Consider the following 26,370-nt stretch of genomic DNA (forward strand, 5'->3'; position numbering starts at 1 on the left):
TGTACAGTAAGGTAACATCTGAATGTTATTATATAACAGTAGACTGTTGGTTGGATGTTTTGTACAGTAAGGTAACATCTGAATGTTATTATATAACAGTAGACTGTTGGTTGGATGTTTTGTACAGTAAGGTAACATCTGAATGTTATTATATAACAGTAGACTGTTGGTTGGATGTTTTGTACAGTAAGGTAACATCTGAATGTTATTATATAACAGTAGACTGTTGGTTGGATGTTTTGTACAGTAAGGTAACATCTGAATGTTATTATATAACAGTAGACTGTTGGTTGGATGTTTTGTACAGTAAGGTAACATCTGAATGTTATTATATAACAGTAGACTGTTGGTTGGATGTTTTGTACAGTAAGGTAACATCTGAATGTTATTATATAACAGTAGACTGTTGGTTGGATGTTTTGTACAGTAAGGTAACATCTGAATGTTATTATATAACAGTAGACTGTTGGTTGGATGTTTTGTACAGTAAGGTAACATCTGAATGTTATTATATAACAGTAGACTGTTGGTTGGATGTTTTGTACAGTAAGGTAACATCTGAATGTTATTATATAACAGTAGACTGTTGGTTGGATGTTTTGTACAGTAAGGTAACATCTGAATGTTATTATATAACAGTAGACTGTTGGTTGGATGTTTTGTACAGTAAGGTAACATCTGAATGTTATTATATAACAGTAGACTGTTGGTTGGATGTTTTGTACAGTAAGGTAACATCTGAATGTTATTATATAACAGTAGACTGTTGGTTGGATGTTTTGTACAGTAAGGTAACATCTGAATGTTATTATATAACAGTAGACTGTTGGTTGGATGTTTTGTACAGTAAGGTAACATCTGAATGTTATTATATAACAGTAGACTGTTGGTTGGATGTTTTGTACAGTAAGGTAACATCTGAATGTTATTATATAACAGTAGACTGTTGGTTGGATGTTTTGTACAGTAAGGTAACATCTGAATGTTATTATATAACAGTAGACTGTTGGTTGGATGTTTTGTACAGTAAGGTAACATCTGAATGTTATTATATAACAGTAGACTGTTGGTTGGATGTTTTGTACAGTAAGGTAACATCTGAATGTTATTATATAACAGTAGACTGTTGGTTGGATGTTTTGTACAGTAAGGTAACATCTGAATGTTATTATATAACAGTAGACTGTTGGTTGGATGTTTTGTACAGTAAGGTAACATCTGAATGTTATTATATAACAGTAGACTGTTGGTTGGATGTTTTGTACAGTAAGGTAACATCTGAATGTTATTATATAACAGTAGACTGTTGGTTGGATGTTTTGTACAGTAAGGTAACATCTGAATGTTATTATATAACAGTAGACTGTTGGTTGGATGTTTTGTACAGTAAGGTAACATCTGAATGTTATTATATAACAGTAGACTGTTGGTTGGATGTTTTGTACAGTAAGGTAACATCTGAATGTTATTATATAACAGTAGACTGTTGGTTGGATGTTTTGTACAGTAAGGTAACATCTGAATGTTATTATATAACAGTAGACTGTTGGTTGGATGTTTTGTACAGTAAGGTAACATCTGAATGTTATTATATAACAGTAGACTGTTGGTTGGATGTTTTGTACAGTAAGGTAACATCTGAATGTTATTATATAACAGTAGACTGTTGGTTGGATGTTTTGTACAGTAAGGTAACATCTGAATGTTATTATATAACAGTAGACTGTTGGTTGGATGTTTTGTACAGTAAGGTAACATCTGAATGTTATTATATAACAGTAGACTGTTGGTTGGATGTTTTGTACAGTAAGGTAACATCTGAATGTTATTATATAACAGTAGACTGTTGGTTGGATGTTTTGTACAGTAAGGTAACATCTGAATGTTATTATATAACAGTAGACTGTTGGTTGGATGTTTTGTACAGTAAGGTAACATCTGAATGTTATTATATAACAGTAGACTGTTGGTTGGATGTTTTGTACAGTAAGGTAACATCTGAATGTTATTATATAACAGTAGACTGTTGGTTGGATGTTTTGTACAGTAAGGTAACATCTGAATGTTATTATATAACAGTAGACTGTTGGTTGGATGTTTTGTACAGTAAGGTAACATCTGAATGTTATTATATAACAGTAGACTGTTGGTTGGATGTTTTGTACAGTAAGGTAACATCTGAATGTTATTATATAACAGTAGACTGTTGGTTGGATGTTTTGTACAGTAAGGTAACATCTGAATGTTATTATATAACAGTAGACTGTTGGTTGGATGTTTTGTACAGTAAGGTAACATCTGAATGTTATTATATAACAGTAGACTGTTGGTTGGATGTTTTGTACAGTAAGGTAACATCTGAATGTTATTATATAACAGTAGACTGTTGGTTGGATGTTTTGTACAGTAAGGTAACATCTGAATGTTATTATATAACAGTAGACTGTTGGTTGGATGTTTTGTACAGTAAGGTAACATCTGAATGTTATTATATAACAGTAGACTGTTGGTTGGATGTTTTGTACAGTAAGGTAACATCTGAATGTTATTATATAACAGTAGACTGTTGGTTGGATGTTTTGTACAGTAAGGTAACATCTGAATGTTATTATATAACAGTAGACTGTTGGTTGGATGTTTTGTACAGTAAGGTAACATCTGAATGTTATTATATAACAGTAGACTGTTGGTTGGATGTTTTGTACAGTAAGGTAACATCTGAATGTTATTATATAACAGTAGACTGTTGGTTGGACGTTTTGTACAGTAAGGTAACATCTGAATGTTATTATATAACAGTAGACTGTTGGTTGGATGTTTTGTACAGTAAGGTAACATCTGAATGTTATTATATAACAGTAGACTGTTGGTTGGATGTTTTGTACAGTAAGGTAACATCTGAATGTTATTATATAACAGTAGACTGTTGGTTGGATGTTTTGTACAGTAAGGTAACATCTGAATGTTATTATATAACAGTAGACTGTTGGTTGGATGTTTTGTACAGTAAGGTAACATCTGAATGTTATTATATAACAGTAGACTGTTGGTTGGATGTTTTGTACAGTAAGGTAACATCTGAATGTTATTATATAACAGTAGACTGTTGGTTGGATGTTTTGTACAGTAAGGTAACATCTGAATGTTATTATATAACAGTAGACTGTTGGTTGGATGTTTTGTACAGTAAGGTAACATCTGAATGTTATTATATAACAGTAGACTGTTGGTTGGATGTTTTGTACAGTAAGGTAACATCTGAATGTTATTATATAACAGTAGACTGTTGGTTGGATGTTTTGTACAGTAAGGTAACATCTGAATGTTATTATATAACAGTAGACTGTTGGTTGGATGTTTTGTACAGTAAGGTAACATCTGAATGTTATTATATAACAGTAGACTGTTGGTTGGATGTTTTGTACAGTAAGGTAACATCTGAATGTTATTATATAACAGTAGACTGTTGGTTGGACGTTTTGTACAGTAAGGTAACATCTGAATGTTATTATATAACAGTAGACTGTTGGTTGGACGTTTTGTACAGTAAGGTAACATCTGAATGTTATTATATAACAACAGACTGTTGGTTGGATGTTTTGTACAGTAAGGTAACATCTGAATGTTATTATATAACAGTAGACTGTTGGTTGGATGTTTTGTACAGTAAGGTAACATCTGAATGTTATTATATAACAGTAGACTGTTGGTTGGATGTTTTGTACAGTAAGGTAACATCTGAATGTTATTATATAACAGTAGACTGTTGGTTGGATGTTTTGTACAGTAAGGTAACATCTGAATGTTATTATATAACAGTAGACTGTTGGTTGGATGTTTTGTACAGTAAGGTAACATCTGAATGTTATTATATAACAGTAGACTGTTGGTTGGATGTTTTGTACAGTAAGGTAACATCTGAATGTTATTATATAACAGTAGACTGTTGGTTGGATGTTTTGTACAGTAAGGTAACATCTGAATGTTATTATATAACAGTAGACTGTTGGTTGGATGTTTTGTACAGTAAGGTAACATCTGAATGTTATTATATAACAGTAGACTGTTGGTTGGATGTTTTGTACAGTAAGGTAACATCTGAATGTTATTATATAACAGTAGACTGTTGGTTGGATGTTTTGTACAGTAAGGTAACATCTGAATGTTATTATATAACAGTAGACTGTTGGTTGGATGTTTTGTACAGTAAGGTAACATCTGAATGTTATTATATAACAGTAGACTGTTGGTTGGATGTTTTGTACAGTAAGGTAACATCTGAATGTTATTATATAACAGTAGACTGTTGGTTGGATGTTTTGTACAGTAAGGTAACATCTGAATGTTATTATATAACAGTAGACTGTTGGTTGGATGTTTTGTACAGTAAGGTAACATCTGAATGTTATTATATAACAGTAGACTGTTGGTTGGATGTTTTGTACAGTAAGGTAACATCTGAATGTTATTATATAACAGTAGACTGTTGGTTGGATGTTTTGTACAGTAAGGTAACATCTGAATGTTATTATATAACAGTAGACTGTTGGTTGGATGTTTTGTACAGTAAGGTAACATCTGAATGTTATTATATAACAGTAGACTGTTGGTTGGATGTTTTGTACAGTAAGGTAACATCTGAATGTTATTATATAACAGTAGACTGTTGGTTGGATGTTTTGTACAGTAAGGTAACATCTGAATGTTATTATATAACAGTAGACTGTTGGTTGGATGTTTTGTACAGTAAGGTAACATCTGAATGTTATTATATAACAGTAGACTGTTGGTTGGATGTTTTGTACAGTAAGGTAACATCTGAATGTTATTATATAACAGTAGACTGTTGGTTGGATGTTTTGTACAGTAAGGTAACATCTGAATGTTATTATATAACAGTAGACTGTTGGTTGGATGTTTTGTACAGTAAGGTAACATCTGAATGTTATTATATAACAGTAGACTGTTGGTTGGATGTTTTGTACAGTAAGGTAACATCTGAATGTTATTATATAACAGTAGACTGTTGGTTGGATGTTTTGTACAGTAAGGTAACATCTGAATGTTATTATATAACAGTAGACTGTTGGTTGGATGTTTTGTACAGTAAGGTAACATCTGAATGTTATTATATAACAGTAGACTGTTGGTTGGATGTTTTGTACAGTAAGGTAACATCTGAATGTTATTATATAACAGTAGACTGTTGGTTGGATGTTTTGTACAGTAAGGTAACATCTGAATGTTATTATATAACAGTAGACTGTTGGTTGGATGTTTTGTACAGTAAGGTAACATCTGAATGTTATTATATAACAGTAGACTGTTGGTTGGATGTTTTGTACAGTAAGGTAACATCTGAATGTTATTATATAACAGTAGACTGTTGGTTGGATGTTTTGTACAGTAAGGTAACATCTGAATGTTATTATATAACAGTAGACTGTTGGTTGGATGTTTTGTACAGTAAGGTAACATCTGAATGTTATTATATAACAGTAGACTGTTGGTTGGATGTTTTGTACAGTAAGGTAACATCTGAATGTTATTATATAACAGTAGACTGTTGGTTGGATGTTTTGTACAGTAAGGTAACATCTGAATGTTATTATATAACAGTAGACTGTTGGTTGGATGTTTTGTACAGTAAGGTAACATCTGAATGTTATTATATAACAGTAGACTGTTGGTTGGATGTTTTGTACAGTAAGGTAACATCTGAATGTTATTATATAACAGTAGACTGTTGGTTGGATGTTTTGTACAGTAAGGTAACATCTGAATGTTATTATATAACAGTAGACTGTTGGTTGGATGTTTTGTACAGTAAGGTAACATCTGAATGTTATTATATAACAGTAGACTGTTGGTTGGATGTTTTGTACAGTAAGGTAACATCTGAATGTTATTATATAACAGTAGACTGTTGGTTGGATGTTTTGTACAGTAAGGTAACATCTGAATGTTATTATATAACAGTAGACTGTTGGTTGGATGTTTTGTACAGTAAGGTAACATCTGAATGTTATTATATAACAGTAGACTGTTGGTTGGATGTTTTGTACAGTAAGGTAACATCTGAATGTTATTATATAACAGTAGACTGTTGGTTGGATGTTTTGTACAGTAAGGTAACATCTGAATGTTATTATATAACAGTAGACTGTTGGTTGGATGTTTTGTACAGTAAGGTAACATCTGAATGTTATTATATAACAGTAGACTGTTGGTTGGATGTTTTGTACAGTAAGGTAACATCTGAATGTTATTATATAACAGTAGACTGTTGGTTGGATGTTTTGTACAGTAAGGTAACATCTGAATGTTATTATATAACAGTAGACTGTTGGTTGGATGTTTTGTACAGTAAGGTAACATCTGAATGTTATTATATAACAGTAGACTGTTGGTTGGATGTTTTGTACAGTAAGGTAACATCTGAATGTTATTATATAACAGTAGACTGTTGGTTGGATGTTTTGTACAGTAAGGTAACATCTGAATGTTATTATATAACAGTAGACTGTTGGTTGGATGTTTTGTACAGTAAGGTAACATCTGAATGTTATTATATAACAGTAGACTGTTGGTTGGATGTTTTGTACAGTAAGGTAACATCTGAATGTTATTATATAACAGTAGACTGTTGGTTGGATGTTTTGTACAGTAAGGTAACATCTGAATGTTATTATATAACAGTAGACTGTTGGTTGGATGTTTTGTACAGTAAGGTAACATCTGAATGTTATTATATAACAGTAGACTGTTGGTTGGATGTTTTGTACAGTAAGGTAACATCTGAATGTTATTATATAACAGTAGACTGTTGGTTGGACGTTTTGTACAGTAAGGTAACATCTGAATGTTATTATATAACAACAGACTGTTGGTTGGACGTTTTGTACAGTAAGGTAACATCTGAATGTTATTATATAACAGTAGACTGTTGGTTGGACGTTTTGTACAGTAAGGTAACATCTGAATGTTATTATATAACAACAGACTGTTGGTTGGATGTTTTGTACAGTAAGGTAACATCTGAATGTTATTATATAACAGTAGACTGTTGGTTGGATGTTTTGTACAGTAAGGTAACATCTGAATGTTATTATATAACAGTAGACTGTTGGTTGGATGTTTTGTACAGTAAGGTAACATCTGAATGTTATTATATAACAGTAGACTGTTGGTTGGATGTTTTGTACAGTAAGGTTTTGTACAGTAAGGTAACATCTGAATGTTATTATATAACAGTAGACTGTTGGTTGGATGTTTTGTACAGTAAGGTAACATCTGAATGTTATTATATAACAGTAGACTGTTGGTTGGATGTTTTGTACAGTAAGGTAACATCTGAATGTTATTATATAACAGTAGACTGTTGGTTGGATGTTTTGTACAGTAAGGTAACATCTGAATGTTATTATATAACAGTAGACTGTTGGTTGGATGTTTTGTACAGTAAGGTAACATCTGAATGTTATTATATAACAGTAGACTGTTGGTTGGATGTTTTGTACAGTAAGGTAACATCTGAATGTTATTATATAACAGTAGACTGTTGGTTGGACGTTTTGTACAGTAAGGTAACATCTGAATGTTATTATATAACAGTAGACTGTTGGTTGGATGTTTTGTACAGTAAGGTAACATCTGAATGTTATTATATAACAGTAGACTGTTGGTTGGACGTTTTGTACAGTAAGGTAACATCTGAATGTTATTATATAACAACAGACTGTTGGTTGGATGTTTTGTACAGTAAGGTAACATCTGAATGTTATTATATAACAGTAGACTGTTGGTTGGATGTTTTGTACAGTAAGGTAACATCTGAATGTTATTATATAACAGTAGACTGTTGGTTGGATGTTTTGTACAGTAAGGTAACATCTGAATGTTATTATATAACAGTAGACTGTTGGTTGGATGTTTTGTACAGTAAGGTAACATCTGAATGTTATTATATAACAGTAGACTGTTGGTTGGATGTTTTGTACAGTAAGGTAACATCTGAATGTTATTATATAACAGTAGACTGTTGGTTGGATGTTTTGTACAGTAAGGTAACATCTGAATGTTATTATATAACAGTAGACTGTTGGTTGGATGTTTTGTACAGTAAGGTAACATCTGAATGTTATTATATAACAGTAGACTGTTGGTTGGATGTTTTGTACAGTAAGGTAACATCTGAATGTTATTATATAACAGTAGACTGTTGGTTGGATGTTTTGTACAGTAAGGTAACATCTGAATGTTATTATATAACAGTAGACTGTTGGTTGGATGTTTTGTACAGTAAGGTAACATCTGAATGTTATTATATAACAGTAGACTGTTGGTTGGATGTTTTGTACAGTAAGGTAACATCTGAATGTTATTATATAACAGTAGACTGTTGGTTGGATGTTTTGTACAGTAAGGTAACATCTGAATGTTATTATATAACAGTAGACTGTTGGTTGGATGTTTTGTACAGTAAGGTAACATCTGAATGTTATTATATAACAGTAGACTGTTGGTTGGATGTTTTGTACAGTAAGGTAACATCTGAATGTTATTATATAACAGTAGACTGTTGGTTGGATGTTTTGTACAGTAAGGTAACATCTGAATGTTATTATATAACAGTAGACTGTTGGTTGGATGTTTTGTACAGTAAGGTAACATCTGAATGTTATTATATAACAGTAGACTGTTGGTTGGATGTTTTGTACAGTAAGGTAACATCTGAATGTTATTATATAACAGTAGACTGTTGGTTGGATGTTTTGTACAGTAAGGTAACATCTGAATGTTATTATATAACAGTAGACTGTTGGTTGGACATTTTGTACAGTAAGGTAACATCTGAATGTTATTATATAACAACAGACTGTTGGTTGGATGTTTTGTACAGTAAGGTAACATCTGAATGTTATTATATAACAGTAGACTGTTGGTTGGATGTTTTGTACAGTAAGGTAACATCTGAATGTTATTATATAACAGTAGACTGTTGGTTGGATGTTTTGTACAGTAAGGTAACATCTGAATGTTATTATATAACAGTAGACTGTTGGTTGGATGTTTTGTACAGTAAGGTAACATCTGAATGTTATTATATAACAGTAGACTGTTGGTTGGATGTTTTGTACAGTAAGGTAACATCTGAATGTTATTATATAACAGTAGACTGTTGGTTGGATGTTTTGTACAGTAAGGTAACATCTGAATGTTATTATATAACAGTAGACTGTTGGTTGGATGTTTTGTACAGTAAGGTAACATCTGAATGTTATTATATAACAGTAGACTGTTGGTTGGATGTTTTGTACAGTAAGGTAACATCTGAATGTTATTATATAACAGTAGACTGTTGGTTGGATGTTTTGTACAGTAAGGTAACATCTGAATGTTATTATATAACAACAGACTGTTGGTTGGATGTTTTGTACAGTAAGGTAACATCTGAATGTTATTATATAACAGTAGACTGTTGGTTGGACGTTTTGTACAGTAAGGTAACATCTGAATGTTATTATATAACAGTAGACTGTTGGTTGGATGTTTTGTACAGTAAGGTAACATCTGAATGTTATTATATAACAGTAGACTGTTGGTTGGATGTTTTGTACAGTAAGGTAACATCTGAATGTTATTATATAACAGTAGACTGTTGGTTGGATGTTTTGTACAGTAAGGTAACATCTGAATGTTATTATATAACAGTAGACTGTTGGTTGGATGTTTTGTACAGTAAGGTAACATCTGAATGTTATTATATAACAGTAGACTGTTGGTTGGATGTTTTGTACAGTAAGGTAACATCTGAATGTTATTATATAACAGTAGACTGTTGGTTGGATGTTTTGTACAGTAAGGTAACATCTGAATGTTATTATATAACAGTAGACTGTTGGTTGGATGTTTTGTACAGTAAGGTAACATCTGAATGTTATTATATAACAGTAGACTGTTGGTTGGACGTTTTGTACAGTAAGGTAACATCTGAATGTTATTATATAACAACAGACTGTTGGTTGGATGTTTTGTACAGTAAGGTAACATCTGAATGTTATTATATAACAGTAGACTGTTGGTTGGATGTTTTGTACAGTAAGGTAACATCTGAATGTTATTATATAACAGTAGACTGTTGGTTGGATGTTTTGTACAGTAAGGTAACATCTGAATGTTATTATATAACAGTAGACTGTTGGTTGGACGTTTTGTACAGTAAGGTAACATCTGAATGTTATTATATAACAGTAGACTGTTGGTTGGATGTTTTGTACAGTAAGGTAACATCTGAATGTTATTATATAACAGTAGACTGTTGGTTGGATGTTTTGTACAGTAAGGTAACATCTGAATGTTATTATATAACAGTAGACTGTTGGTTGGATGTTTTGTACAGTAAGGTAACATCTGAATGTTATTATATAACAGTAGACTGTTGGTTGGATGTTTTGTACAGTAAGGTAACATCTGAATGTTATTATATAACAGTAGACTGTTGGTTGGATGTTTTGTACAGTAAGGTAACATCTGAATGTTATTATATAACAGTAGACTGTTGGTTGGATGTTTTGTACAGTAAGGTAACATCTGAATGTTATTATATAACAGTAGACTGTTGGTTGGACGTTTTGTACAGTAAGGTAACATCTGAATGTTATTATATAACAGTAGACTGTTGGTTGGATGTTTTGTACAGTAAGGTAACATCTGAATGTTATTATATAACAGTAGACTGTTGGTTGGATGTTTTGTACAGTAAGGTAACATCTGAATGTTATTATATAACAGTAGACTGTTGGTTGGACGTTTTGTACAGTAAGGTAACATCTGAATGTTATTATATAACAGTAGACTGTTGGTTGGATGTTTTGTACAGTAAGGTAACATCTGAATGTTATTATATAACAGTAGACTGTTGGTTGGATGTTTTGTACAGTAAGGTAACATCTGAATGTTATTATATAACAGTAGACTGTTGGTTGGATGTTTTGTACAGTAAGGTAACATCTGAATGTTATTATATAACAACAGACTGTTGGTTGGATGTTTTGTACAGTAAGGTAACATCTGAATGTTATTATATAACAGTAGACTGTTGGTTGGACGTTTTGTACAGTAAGGTAACATCTGAATGTTATTATATAACAACAGACTGTTGGTTGGACGTTTTGTACAGTAAGGTAACATCTGAATGTTATTATATAACAGTAGACTGTTGGTTGGATGTTTTGTACAGTAAGGTAACATCTAAATGTTATTATATAACAGTAGACTGTTGGTTGGACGTTTTGTACAGTAAGGTAACATCTGAATGTTGTTATATAACAACAGACTGTTGGTTGGATGTTTTGTACAGTAAGGTAACATCTAAATGTTATTATGTAACAGTAGACTGTTGGTTGGATGTTTTGTACAGTAAGGTAACATCTAAATGTTATTATGTAACAGTAGACTGTTGGTTGGATGTTTTGTACAGTAAGGTAACATCTGAATGTTATTATATAACAGTAGACTGTTGGTTGGATGTTTTTTACAGTAAGGTAACATCTGAATGTTATTATATAACAGTAGACTTTGGTTGGATGTTTTGTACAGTAAGGTAACATCTGAATGTTATTATATAACAGTAGACTGTTGGTTGGATGTTTTGTACAGTAAGGTAACATCTGAATGTTATTATATAACAACAGACTGTTGGTTGGATGTTTTGTACAGTAAGGTAACATCTGAATGTTATTATATAACAGTAGACTGTTGGTTGGACGTTTTGTACAGTAAGGTAACATCTGAATGTTATTATATAACAGTAGACTGTTGGTTGGATGTTTTGTACAGTAAGGTAACATCTGAATGTTATTATATAACAGTAGACTGTTGGTTGGATGTTTTGTACAGTAAGGTAACATCTGAATGTTATTATATAACAGTAGACTGTTGGTTGGATGTTTTGTACAGTAAGGTAACATCTGAATGTTATTATATAACAGTAGACTGTTGGTTGGATGTTTTGTACAGTAAGGTAACATCTGAATGTTATTATATAACAGTAGACTGTTGGTTGGATGTTTTGTACAGTAAGGTAACATCTGAATGTTATTATATAACAGTAGACTGTTGGTTGGATGTTTTGTACAGTAAGGTAACATCTGAATGTTATTATATAACAGTAGACTGTTGGTTGGATGTTTTGTACAGTAAGGTAACATCTGAATGTTATTATATAACAGTAGACTGTTGGTTGGACGTTTTGTACAGTAAGGTAACATCTGAATGTTATTATATAACAACAGACTGTTGGTTGGATGTTTTGTACAGTAAGGTAACATCTGAATGTTATTATATAACAGTAGACTGTTGGTTGGATGTTTTGTACAGTAAGGTAACATCTGAATGTTATTATATAACAACAGACTGTTGGTTGGACGTTTTGTACAGTAAGGTAACATCTGAATGTTGTTATATAACAACATACTGTTGGTTGTACGTTTTGTACAGTAAGGTAACATCTAAATGTTATTATATAACAGTAGACTGATGGTTGGACGTTTTGTACAGTAAGGTAACATCTGAATGTTGTTATATAACAACAGACTGTTGGTTGTACGTTTTGTACAGTAAGGTAACATCTAAATGTTATTATATAACAGTAGACTGATGGTTGGACGTTTTGTACAGTAAGGTAACATCTGAATGTTGTTATATAACAACAGACTGTTGGTTGGATGTTTTGTACAGTAAGGTAACATCTAAATGTTATTATGTAACAGTAGACTGTTGGTTGGATGTTTTGTACAGTAAGGTAACATCTAAATGTTATTATGTAACAGTAGACTGTTGGTTGGATATTTTGTACAGTAAGGTAACATCTGAATGTTATTATATAACAGTAGACTGTTGGTTGGATGTTTTTTACAGTAAGGTAACATCTGAATGTTATTATGTAACAGTAGACTTTTGGTTGGATGTTTTGTACAGTAAGGTAACATCTAAATGTTATTATATAACAGTAGACTGTTGGTTGGATGTTTTGTACAGTAAGGTAACATCTGAATGTTATTATATAACAGTAGACTGTTGGTTGGATGTTTTGTACAGTAAGGTAACATCTGAATGTTATTATATAACAGTAGACTGTTGGTTGGATGTTTTGTACAGTAAGGTAACATCTGAATGTTATTATATAACAGTAGACTATTGGTTGGATGTTTTGTACAGTAAGGTAACATCTGAATGTTATTATATAACAGTAGACTGTTGGTTGGATGTTTTGTACAGTAAGGTAACATCTGAATGTTATTATATAACAGTAGACTGTTGGTTGGACGTTTTGTACAGTAAGGTAACATCTGAATGTTATTATATAACAACAGACTGTTGGTTGGATGTTTTGTACAGTAAGGTAACATCTTTATGTTATTATATAATTACAGACTGTTGGTTGGATGTTGTGTACAGTAAGGTAACATCTGAATGTTATTATATAACAGTAGACTATTGGTTGGATGTTTTGTACAGTAAGGTAACATCTGAATGTTATTATATAACAGCAGACTGTTGGTTGGATGTTTTGTACAGTAAGGTAACATCTCAATGTTATTATGTAACAGTAGACTGTTGGTTGGACGTTTTGTACAGTAAGGTAACATCTCAATGTTATTATATAACAGTAGACTGATGGTTGGACGTTTTGTACAGTAAGGTAACATCTGAATATTATTATATAACAGTAGACTGTTGGTTGGATGTTTTGTACAGTAAGGTAACATCTGAATGTTATTATATAACAACAAACTATTGGTTGGATGTTTTGTACAGTAAGGTAACATCTGAATGTTATTATATAACAACAGACTGTTGGTTGGATGTTTTGTACAGTAAGGTAACATCTGAATGTTATTATATAACAGCAGACTGTTGGTTGGATGTTTTGTACAGTAAGGTAACATCTGAATGTTATTATATAACAGTGGACTGTTGGTTGGATGTTTTGTACCGTAAGGTAACATCTGAATGTTATTATATAACAGTAGACTTTTGGTTGGATGTTTTGTATAGTAAGGTAACATCTAAATGTTATTATATAACAGTAGACTGTTGGTTGGATGTTTTGTACAGTAAGGTAACATCTGAATGTTATTATATAACAACAGACTGTTGGTTGGATGTTTTGTACAGTAAGGTAACATCTGAATGTTATTATATAACAGCAAACTGTTGGTTGGACGTTTTGTACAGTAAGGTAACATCTGAATGTTATTATATAACAGCAAACTGTTGGTTGGACGTTTTGTACAGTAAGGTAACATCTAAATGTTATTATATAACAGCAGACTGTTGGTTGGATATTTTGTACAGTAAGGTAACATCTGAATGTTATTATATAACAGTAGACTGTTGGTTGGATGTTTTGTACAGTAAGGTAACATCTGAATGTTATTATATAACAGTAGACTGTTGGTTGGATATTTTGTACAGTAAGGTAACATCTGAATGTTATTATATAACAACAGACTGTTGGTTGGATGTTTTGTACAGTAAGGTAACATCTGAATGTTATTATATAACAGTAGACTGTTGGTTGGACGTTTTGTACAGTAAGGTAACATCTGAATGTTGTTATATAACAACAGACTGTTGGTTGGACGTTTTGTACAGTAAGGTAACATCTGAATGTTATTATATAACAGTAGACTCATGGTTGGACGTTTTGTACAGTAAGGTAACATCTGAATGTTGTTATATAACAACAGACTGTTTGTTGGATGTTTTGTACAGTAAGGTAACATCTAAATGTTATTATGTAACAGTAGACTGTTGGTTGGATGTTTTGTACAGTAAGGTAACATCTAAATGTTATTATGTAACAGTAGACTGTTGGTTGGATATTTTGTACAGTAAGGTAACATCTGAATGTTATTATATCACAGTAGACTGTTGGTTGGATGTTTTTTACAGTAAGGTAACATCTGAATGTTATTATGTAACAGTAGACTTTTGGTTGGATGTTTTGTATAGTAAGGTAACATCTAAATGTTATTATGTAACAGTAGACTGTTGGTTGGATGTTTTGTACAGTAAGGTAGGTTCTGAATGTTATTATATAACAACAGACTGTTGGTTGGATGTTTTGTACAGTAAGGTAACATCTGAATGTTATTATATAACAGCAAACTGTTGGTTGGACGTTTTGTACAGTAAGGTAACATCTGAATGTTATTATATAACAGCAGACTGTTGATTGGATGTTTTGTACAGTAAGGTAACATCTGAATGTTATTATATAACAGTAGACTGTTGGTTGGATGTTTTGTACAGTAAGGTAACATCTGAATGTTATTATATAACAGTAGACTATTGGTTGGATGTTTTGTACAGTAAGGTAACATCTGAATGTTATTATATAACAGTAGACTGTTGGTTGGATGTTTTGTACAGTAAGGTAACATCTGAATGTTATTATATAACAGTAGACTGTTGGTTGGACGTTTTGTACAGTAAGGTAAGATCTGAATGTTATTATATAACAACAGACTGTTGGTTGGATGTTTTTTACAGTAAGGTAACATCTTTATGTTATTATATAATTACAGACTGTTGGTTGGATGTTGTGTACAGTAAGGTAACATCTGAATGTTATTATATAACAGTAGACTGTTGGTTGGATGTTTTGTACAGTAAGGTAACATCTGAATGTTATTATATAACAGTAGACTGTTGGTTGGATGTTTTGTACAGTAAGGTAACATCTGAATGTTAGTATATAACAGTAGACTGTTGGTTGGATGTTTTTTACAGTAAGGTAACATCTGAATGTTAGTATATAACAGTAGACTGTTGGTTGGATGGTTTGTACAGTAAGGTAGCATCTGAATGTTATTATATAATTACAGACTGTTGGTTGGATGTTTTGTACAGTAAGGTAACATCTGAATGTTATTATATAACAGTAGACTATTGGTTGGATGTTTTGTACAGTAAGGTAACATCTGAAAGTTATTTTATAACCGTAAACTGTTGGTTGGATGTTTTGTACAGTAAGGTAACATCTGAATGTTATTATATAACAGTAGACTGTTGGTTATACGTTTTGTACAGTAAGGTAATATCTGAATGTTATTTTATAGTAAAATTTTAGTCAGTGACCTAGAGGGGTCTATGAATGATTTATGTACAGTGTAATATTTTAATATAAAGTTTAAAGATTTTGGATTTTCTTAGTTTATAGGAATATCTTGTTATTGTATTTCATTGTATAAAACTCATTTGCCTGTTAGCTGGCCAGTCATATAACGTGCTTTAGTGGCATTTTGTTTTAATCTATATAAGTACGCTTAATGTAGCACGGTGTGCTTTATAACTGGGAACTGAAATTCCTTCTAATTGTCACATGCTCACGTAATACTGTTGTGTAACAATGTTTGCAAAAATTGATATGTAAGAACCAAAACACTGGAATTGAAATCTTTATCTTTGGAAAATAACGTTTATATAGAACGTAAAGCTGATGTATTTAATTTAAACTGTTGTTTGTTATTAAATAAGGAGATACAGATTACTGAAGTAGATAGATTTAGGTTAATATTTTATCTTTCAAATATTATAATTAATACACTAAACATTTTATTATCATATCCTTAGGTTTTATACTGTGAATGACAGTTTATTTTACTGTGATATATTTACATTCATCAACTGTTTATACAAATCTGTTGTAACCCCATATGTTTGACACTACATGCACGGAGTGTTCCAGATAATTTTTGGGCTTTCATTTCGGTTAGATTTTCAATACTTTGTTGTAGTATAACCAAGGATGTTTGTGTTGTTAGTATTATGGTGTACTCATACTTGGTAAGTTTATGAACTAGGCGGCTAACATGCCTGATGAAGAACTGTTCGATCTGATTTCTGAGAACCGCAGCATGTCTAGGAAGCTAGAAGATTATGGAAGTCAAAAGTCTACCTCTATTGTCACGGCTAAGAGACTAGCTGAGGTGAGTAGCACTATTATGCAGGAAGAGTGGTAGGATAATTAGGGTACTGTTTTGACAAGGGTACTGAATGAAATGTTGTTCAAAATGGTTCCCTGAACATTTAAGATTTTTATTAGGTTAATAATCAAATAGTGGTTGCTTGTGAAAACTGATGACGAAGACAGTGACTTGTTGTATTAAAGCTGATCTCGTGGGCCCTGGTGTTGAAGGAAAGACCTTGTTTGAACTGCATATAGCAAATAGTGTGACTGACATATTATAGCATGTTATTTTTCTTATCTTTTGTAAGTCTTAAAATTTACAGGCATAGGATTAAAAGTAATTGAGCAACGTTGTGAAAATCTATAACACCAGTGGTGGCAGGGAACTGTGATGAAAAATAGCATGTTTTAATTGTACATGCACAATATTTTATGAACCATAAAAGTGGCGTTTGTTTCAGCTTTTCATTACTTCTATTCTTTCAGTTTTTGGGAGATCAAATGGTGAAGGATGCTGGATTGAGTTGTCGTTTTGTGATATCTAAGAAGCCAGAGGGAGCTCCTGTCACTGAAAGGTATGGCTTTGGTATTTGTTATTAATATGTGTTCATTGACAAATACTTTATTTAAGGTAACAGACTTGATCCATAAGATACAACTCTGTGATATTTTGAATGTTAAACTGATCATAATGAGAATGAACAAATGGGGCCTAACGTACTTGTTAACATCTTTGGAGACACATTATAGTTTGTTTGAATATATATATATGTATGTACGTTTTTGTTTTGAGTATGTTTATAAAGATTGAACTTTTGTTACAAAATACATCTTTTGACAGGGCTATTCCATTAGCTATTTTCCATGCTGATCTCAGTGTATCTAAACATTACCTCCGACGATGGCTGAAGTTTCCTTCTCTCACAGATGTAGACATTCGTGCAGTAAGTTAATAATTTTTAATTATTGAAAGTTTTTACGTTCATTCATCCTAAATGTATATTTTTAAGGTATGCTTGTAAAATAAGTAATTTAAAAACAACCATCAAATAATGAACTATTTCTGATACTCCAGTAATGCCAGTTTATTAACTTGGAGTTTATTATTTTTTTAATTCATTGAAATACTTTTACAATTACAGATGTTTTACTTTCAGTTTATGTCTTGTAGATTCTGTGTTGGATGACTAAAATCCATCAATGATCTAATTGTTTAGATTAATTATTATAAATAGTCCAGTATTGCCAAGAAAGAGACTGCTTTTAGTAATAATAAACACCACGGTAGCCAAGAAAGAGACTGCTTTTGGTAATAATAAACACGGTGGTGGCCAAGAAAGAGACTGCTTTTAGTAATAATAAACACTGTGGTGGCCAAGAAAGAGACTGCTTTTAGTAATAATGAACACCGTGATGGTCAAGAAAGAGACTGCTTTTGGTAATAATAAACACTGTGGTGGCCAAGAAAGAGACTGCTTTTAGTAATAATAAACACCGTGGTGGCCAAGAAAGAGACTGCTTTTAGTAATAATAAACACCGTGGTGTCCAAGAAAGAGACTGCTTTTAGTAATAATAACCACCGTGGTGGACAAGAAAGAAACTGCTTTTAGTAATAATGAACACCACGGTGGCCAAGAAAAAGACTGCTTTTAGTAATAATGAACACCGTGGTGGTCAAGAAAGAGACTGCTTTTAGTAATAATAAACACCGTGGTGTCCAAGAAATAGACTGCTTTTAGTAATAATAAACACGTGGTGGTGGCCAAGAAAGAGACAGCTTTTAGTAATAATAAACACCGTGGTGGACAAGAAAGAGACTGCTTTTAGTAATAATGAACACCGTGGTGTAAAGAAAGAGACTGCTTTTAGTAATAATGAACACCGTGGTGTAAGAAAGAAACTGCTTTTAGTAATAATGAACATCGTGGTGGCCAAGAAAGAGACTGCTTTTAGTAATAATGAACACCGTGGTGGCCAAGAAAGAGACTGCTTTTAGTAATAATGAACATCGTGGTGGCCAAGAAAGAGACTGCTTTTAGTAATAATGAACATCATGGTGGCCAAGAAAGAGACTGCTTTTAGTAATAATGAACATCGTGGTGGCCAAGAAAGAGACTGCTTTTAGTAATAATGAACATCGTGGTGGCCAAGAAAGAGACTGCTTTTAGTAATAATGAACATCGTGGTGGCCAAGAAAGAGACTGCTTTTAGTAATAATGAACATCGTGGTGGCCAAGAAAGAGACTGCTTTTAGTAATAATGAACATCGTGGTGGTCAAGAAAGAGACTGCTTTTAGTAATAATAAACACCATGGTGTCCAAGAAAGAGACTGCTTTTAGTAATAATAAACACCGTGGTGGTCAAGAAAGAGACTGCTTTTAGTAATAATAAACACCTTGGTGGCCAAGAAATAGGCTGCTTTTAGTAATAATAAACACCGTGGTGGTGGCCAAGAAAGAGACTGCTTTTAGTAATAATAAACACCGTGGTGGCCAAGAAAGAGACTGCTTTTAGTAATAATGAACACCGTGGTGGCCAAGAAAGAGACTGCTTTTAGTAATAATAAACACTGTGGTGGCCAAGAAAGAGACTGCTTTTAGTAATAATGAACACCGTGGTGTCCAAGAAAGCGACTGCTTTTGGTAATAATGAACATCGTGGTGGCCAAGAAAGAGACTGCTTTTAGTAATAATGAACATCGTGGTGGCCAAGAAAGAGACTGCTTTTAGTAATAATGAACACCGTGGTGGCCAAGAAAGAGACTGCTTTTAGTAATAATAAACACCGTGGTGGTCAAGAAAGAGACTGCTTTTAGTAATAATAAACACCGTGGTGGCCAAGAAAGAGACTGCTTTTAGTAATAATAAACACCGTGGTGTAAGAAGAAAGAGACTGCTTTTAGTAATAATGAACATCGTGGTGTAAGAAAGAGACTGCTTTAGTAATAATGAACACCGTGGTGTAAGAAAGAGCCTGCTTTTAGTAATAATGAACATCGTGGTGGCCAAGAAAGAGCTTGCTTTAGTAATAATGAACATCGTGGTGTAAGAAAGAGACTGCTTTTAGTAATAATGAACATCGTGGTGGCCAAGAAAGAGCCTGCTTTTAGTAATAATGAACATCGTGGTGGCCAAGAAAGAGACTGCTTTTGGTAATAATGAACATCGTGGTGGCCAAGAAAGAGACTGCTTTTAGTAATAATGAACATCGTGGTGGCCAAGAAAGAGACTGCTTTTAGTAATAATGAACATCATGGTGGCCAAGAAAGAGACTGCTTTTAGTAATAAACACCGTGGTGGCCAAGAAAGAGACTGCTTTTAGTAATAATAAACACCTAGGTGGCCAAGAAAGAGACTGCTTTTAGTAATAATGAACACCATGGTGGCCAAGAAAGAGACTGCACAATGAAGTGGTTTTACTTTGTGGAACATAGTGTATATTTTAAGAGAATGTTGGTCTTTTTACTTCTAAATAAATTTTCTTAAAGTCATTGTTTGTCAATTTATGGCAACACTGATGAATACAAGCACTGTAGTGCATCAATCTAAAGTTCTTGTTTTCAGGTATTACAATAGGTCAAGAGACTGGGATTCATTTGTGTCTAATGCAGTGTGTTGTTTCCAGATACTGGACTGGGAGTACTACATCGAGAGACTAGGAAGTGCTATTCAGAAAATCATTACAATACCAGCATCACTTCAGCAGGTAAAGACACTAGTTACAGAGATATTATATCAGATTGGCCATGTTTAGTTTAAAAAGTTAGTTATTTCTCTGAGAATTGAGTAGTAATTTAAATTTGATAAAATGTTATCAGTAAGGTACCGGCATCAAGACACTCAACTTGTAATCCGAGGGTTGCAGGTTTGAATCCCTGTCACACCAAACATGCTCGCCCTTTCAGTCGTGGGGGCATTATAAAGTGAGGGTCAATCCCACTATTCGTTGCTAAAAGAGTAGCCCAAGATTTGGCGGTGCGTGGTGATGACTAGCTGCTTTCCCTCTAGTCTTACAATGCTAAATTAGGGACAGCTAGCACAGATAGCCCTCGAATAGCTTTGTGCGAAATTCAAAACAAACCAAACCAAGTTGTTACTTAACTCGCTCTTTTGGTCACTTGAAAAAAAAAGGCAGGGGGCGCATTGAACCACATTTATTAAAGGGGGTGTTTATGATAGGAATTTTGGAAAAAGGGACTTTCTACAAAATTATCTGGTCATTTGTTATAGAATTTTTGAAAGAAACTTTGACTAAGTCTCTTCAAATTCTCAACCTGTGGTAAAACACTAAAGACATAAACTGGTAAAAAATACGCCTTGAGTTGACCTTGTCAGTGAGGTGCAAATGTTAATCCAAAATAATTGTTTTCCAGAAATATTTAACTGCTATGATCTGTGAATAGTCATGTTTTAGTCTGCCACTGGCACAGCAGAATGTCTGTAGATTTAAACTGGGTTTCAATACTCATGGTGGACAGAGGACAAATAGCCCATTGTGTAGCTTAGTTCTGAACAAACAAACAAATCATGCTTTGAAGTATAAAATTATATTACATCCATTCTTTGTTGTGATGGAGCTATAAGTTTTGGGATAGTATCCATGGACATGAGTAAGTTCTACATCACTTTATAGACAACAAATATTGTTAAAAAAAGTAAAGACAAGAAAATTTGTTAAAAAGTTCATTTGTTTACATATGGTGTATGTACATTTTGTAGTTGTGTTTTTCACATTCTGTTGAAGTGATAGGTCTTGTCGTCTGCTACCAAATTAAAAGAAAAGTGATTTATCTCAGTGTGTCAGCTCAATAACAAATAGGGTTTTGAGTGTTTTGTTTAAAATTAAAGAGGAATATAACATTTTTGTATATAAAAAATAAATGTTGCTTGTATATTATTACTACATTTAATTGCAGGTATTATGCAAAAACATATAGGTCCAAGAAGTCAGTTTAACATAAAGATACTGTACTTTGTATTTTCAGCTTTTGATAGATGGACCTTGCTTCTACAGGGCTAGTATACATTTATTTAATATTATTTTGGTTGATATTGGTAATAGTTTATTGTATGTTCATTTTTTTTTTCAAGGTGCCAAATCCAGTGCCTAGAGTGGCACATCCTGATTGGCTTCATAAACGTCTCTTGGAGAAAAATGACACCCTCAAACAAAAGAAAATTAATGAACTGTTTTCTCTTGCACCTAAACCATTGGAAGTAGAGAGTCAGGTAATTGTAATTTATTTATTTATTATTGTTTTTAAATTAATTGTCCATTGGATGAAAATGACACACTGTGCTATGTGTGTCTCCTAGTGGTTAGTATGCCAGACTTTGGAACACTGTGCTATGTGTGTCTCCTAGTGGTTAGTATGCCAGACTTTGGAACATTGTGCTATGTGTGTCTCCTAGTGGTTAGTATGCCAGACTTTGGAACATTGTGCTATGTGTGTCTCCTGGTGGTTAGTATACCACACTTTGGAACACTGTGCTATGTTTGTCTCTTAGTGGTTAGTATGACAGACTTTGGAACATTGTGCTATGTGTGTCTCCTGGTGGTTAGTATGCCAGACTTTGGAACATTGTGCTATGTGTGTCTCCTAGTGGTTAGTATGCCAGACTTTGGAACACTGTGCTATGTGTGTCTCCTAGTGGTTAGTATGCCAGTCTTTGGAACACTGTGCTATGTGTGTCTTCTGGGGGTTTGTTTGCTGGACTTTGGAACACTGTGCTAAGTGTCTCCTAGGGGTTAGTATGCCAGACTTTGGAACACTGTGCTATGTGTGTCTCCTGGTGGTTGGTATGCCAGACTTTGGAACACTGTGCTAAGTGTCTCCTAGTGGTTAGTATGCCAGACTTTGGAACATTGTGCTAAGTGTCTCCTAGTGGTTAGTATGCCAGACATTGGAACACTGTGCTATGTGTGTCTCCTAGTCGTTAGTATGCCAGACTTTGGAACACTGTGCTATGTGTGTTTCCTGGTGGTTAGTATGCCAGACTTTCGAACACTGTGCTATGTGTGTCTCCTGGTGGTTAGTATGCCAGACTTTGGAACATTGTGCTATGTGTGTCTCCTAGTGGTTAGTATGCCAGACTTTGGAACATTGTGCTATGTGTGTCTCCTAGTGGTTAGTATGCCAGTCTTTGGAACACTGTGCTATGTGTGTCTCTTAGTGGTTAGTATGACAGACTTTGGAACACTGTGCTATGTGTGTCTTTTTGTGGTTAGTATGCCAGAATTTGGAACACTGTGCTAAGTGTCTCCTAGTGGTTAGTATGCCAGACTTTGGAACACTGTGCTATGTGTGTCTCCTAGTGGTTAGTATGCCAGACTTTGGAACACTGTGCTAAGTGTCTCCTAGTGGTTAGTATGCCAGACTTTGGATCATTGTGCCCATGTGTGTCTCCTAGTGGTTAGTATGCCAGACTTTGGAACACTGTGCTATGTGTTTCTCCTGGTGGTTAGTATACCAGACTTTGGAACACTGTGCTATGTGTGTCTCCTAGTGGTTAGTATGCCAGACTTTGGAACATTGTGCTATGTGTGTCTCCTAGTGGTTGGTATGCCAGACTTTGGAACATTGTGCTATGTGTGTCTCCTAGTGGTTAGTATGCCAGACTTTGGAACACTGTGCTATGTGTGTCTCCTAGTGGTTAGTATGCCAGTCTTTGGAACACTGTGCTATGTGTGTGTTCTAGTGGTTAGTATGCCAGACTTTGGAACACTGTGGTATGTGTGTCTCCTGGTGGTTAGTATGCCAGACTTTGGAACACTGTGCTATGTTTGTCTCCTAGTGGTTAGTATGCCAGACTTTGGAACATTGTGCTATGTGTGTCTCCTAGTGGTTAGTATGCCAGACTTTGGAACATTGTGCTATGTGTGTCTCCTAGTGGTTAGTATGCCAGACTTTGGAACACTGTGCTATGTGTGTCTCCTAGTGGTTAGTATGCCAGTCTTTGGAACACTGTGCTATGTGTGTCTTCTGGGGGTTTGTTTGCTGGACTTTGGAACACTGTGCTAAGTGTCTCCTAGGGGTTAGTATGCCAGACTTTGGAACACTGTGCTAAGTGTCTCCTAGTGGTTAGTATGCCAGACTTTGGAACATTGTGCTAAGTGTTTCCTGGTGGTTAGTATGCCAGACTTTCGAACACTGTGCTATGTGTGTCTCCTGGTGGTTAGTATGCCAGACTTTGGAACATTGTGCTATGTGTGTCTCCTAGTGGTTAGTATGCCAGACTTTGGAACATTGTGCTATGTGTGTCTCCTAGTGGTTAGTATGCCAGACTTTGGAACACTGTGCTATGTGTGTCTCCTAGTGGTTAGTATGCCAGTCTTTGGAACACTGTGCTATGTGTGTCTCTTAGTGGTTAGTATGACAGACTTTGGAACACTGTGCTATGTGTGTCTTTTTGTGGTTAGTATGCCAGAATTTGGAACACTGTGCTAAGTGTCTCCTAGTGGTTAGTATGCCAGACTTTGGAACACTGTGCTATGTGTGTCTCCTAGTGGTTAGTATGCCAGACTTTGGATCATTGTGCTATGTGTGTCTCCTAGTGGTTAGTATGCCAGACTTTGGAACACTGTGCTATGTGTTTCTCCTGGTGGTTAGTATACCAGACTTTGGAACACTGTGCTATTATGCCAGACTTTGGAACATTGTGCTATGTGTGTCTCCTAGTGGTTGGTATGCCAGACTTTGGTACATTGTGCTATGTGTGTCTCCTAGTGGTTAGTATGCCAGACTTTGGAACACTGTGCTATGTGTGTCTCCTAGTGGTTAGTATGCCAGTCTTTGGAACACTGTGCTATGTGTGTGTTCTAGTGGTTAGTATGCCAGACTTTGGAACACTGTGGTATGTGTGTCTCCTGGTGGTTAGTATGCCAGACTTTGGAACACTGTGCTATGTGTGTGTTCTAGTGGTTAGTATGCCAGACTTTGGAACACTGTGGTATGTGTGTCTCCTGGTGGTTAGTATGCCAGACTTTTGATTTAGTACTCCGTCATTCATGTCTGTTCATTGCAAAAAGGAAAAAAAAAAAAACTCCTACCTTTGTGATCATGTTATGAAATTAAGAGTCAAACCTCACTCTGTAATCATAATGCAGTTTTGCAGATGTCTTATTAATATCTGTGAGAATTTTCTAAAGTAAACAAATTAACACCAAAAACAAAAAAAGTTAAACTTTCTTTTGAATCTAAACTTTTAGAAAGAGAAAGTCTGGTATCTGAGTTATCATTTACTTACCACAGATAAGTTAATATTTCAGTTTACTTTTGCAAAATTATTCTGATATATTCATCAAACAGATTTTCAAAATACCACAACTAAATATGAAGTATTTATTAATTCATTACTTGTTGCTGAGTGTTACCAAATTTGGAGAAGTGCACACCATATCAGTAACCCTAAATCAAAGGCAGATAAAAGAAAAGGCTTGATATTGTGGTGAACTTTATCAAACATTTGGAGTTTTTATTTCCCTTGTGCACACTACAGTGAACCTATATTTTTAGGGTCTGAAGAATATTTAACTAAGTTGTGTATTTCAGTTATTCAACATAAAATGTGTTTAATATGCTGAAAATGAAGCCTGATATATGTTTATTGTGGACAAATAAAAAGATTGAAATGACTCTCTGGGATTTATTGTTTTATAAATTAAAAATATGTATTTTTATATGAATAGGAAGTGACTATTTTTTTTATTCATTTAAAATATGTAGCCATCATTGGAGGGCACATCTCAGGACAATCATTCTGTGTTGGACATAGAAGATATTGGTAAAAAACAACTTCCAACTTCTGGCACTCCACGTCTAATTGTTATGGCCACGAAACGTAAGCGTACCAACTCTGTCAGTTTGCAAGTGGAAGCCGAGAGCGACCTTATTCAAAGTTGGAGAGAGAAACTCGGACCACCACCACCACTTGGAAACACAAGGGTAAGTTTAATTAAAATTGGACATTTTAATAACACATGATTTTGATCATAGTTCCATGAAATATCAGTACCTTAAAACAAAGATGTGATGATAATTGTTGTTACAGAAAGAGAAATGGGTAGTCAACATTTTATTCACAGCTATCATCAGGTTAGCAGAAAGTCATTTGCTTGCAATATTGGCTAGTTTCTTTTGAAATAAAATTATTACAAATTACTATAATTATTGAAAGGGTTCTAATGATGAATGTGAAGGTAACTTGTTTCAGGTGTTTCTTGTCTTCAGGTTTAAATTATTATTAATCAACTTTCGTTTCCTTAACTCTGTCTTTCAGCTTTTCCCCTAAATAGCAAGTGTTATCTCAACAAAAAATTGTCATAATTTTAATTTATTTCACACATTGAAATTTAGCTTGTCAGATCAAATAAACCAATAGTTTTTTT

General features: G+C 33.7%; 1 protein-coding gene across 2 annotated transcripts in view; it reads left to right on the top strand.

Moving 5' to 3' along the window:
* Positions 1–26,370, top strand: part of PolE1 (DNA polymerase epsilon catalytic subunit 1) — a 377,829-nt gene that overhangs the window by 224,628 nt on the left and 126,831 nt on the right. For both annotated transcript variants that reach the window (XM_076494118.1, XM_076494119.1), the window contains 6 exons: positions 16,875–17,000; positions 17,468–17,556; positions 17,823–17,925; positions 20,608–20,688; positions 22,074–22,211; positions 25,709–25,927. In XM_076494118.1, coding sequence (XP_076350233.1) covers positions 16,875–17,000; positions 17,468–17,556; positions 17,823–17,925; positions 20,608–20,688; positions 22,074–22,211; positions 25,709–25,927 — 756 coding nt within the window. The remainder of the gene's footprint in view (positions 1–16,874; positions 17,001–17,467; positions 17,557–17,822; positions 17,926–20,607; positions 20,689–22,073; positions 22,212–25,708; positions 25,928–26,370) is intronic.

The sequence above is a fragment of the Tachypleus tridentatus genome, chromosome 3 (assembly GCF_004210375.1).
Source record: "Tachypleus tridentatus isolate NWPU-2018 chromosome 3, ASM421037v1, whole genome shotgun sequence".
In the NCBI taxonomy this organism is placed as follows: domain Eukaryota; kingdom Metazoa; phylum Arthropoda; class Merostomata; order Xiphosura; family Limulidae; genus Tachypleus; species Tachypleus tridentatus.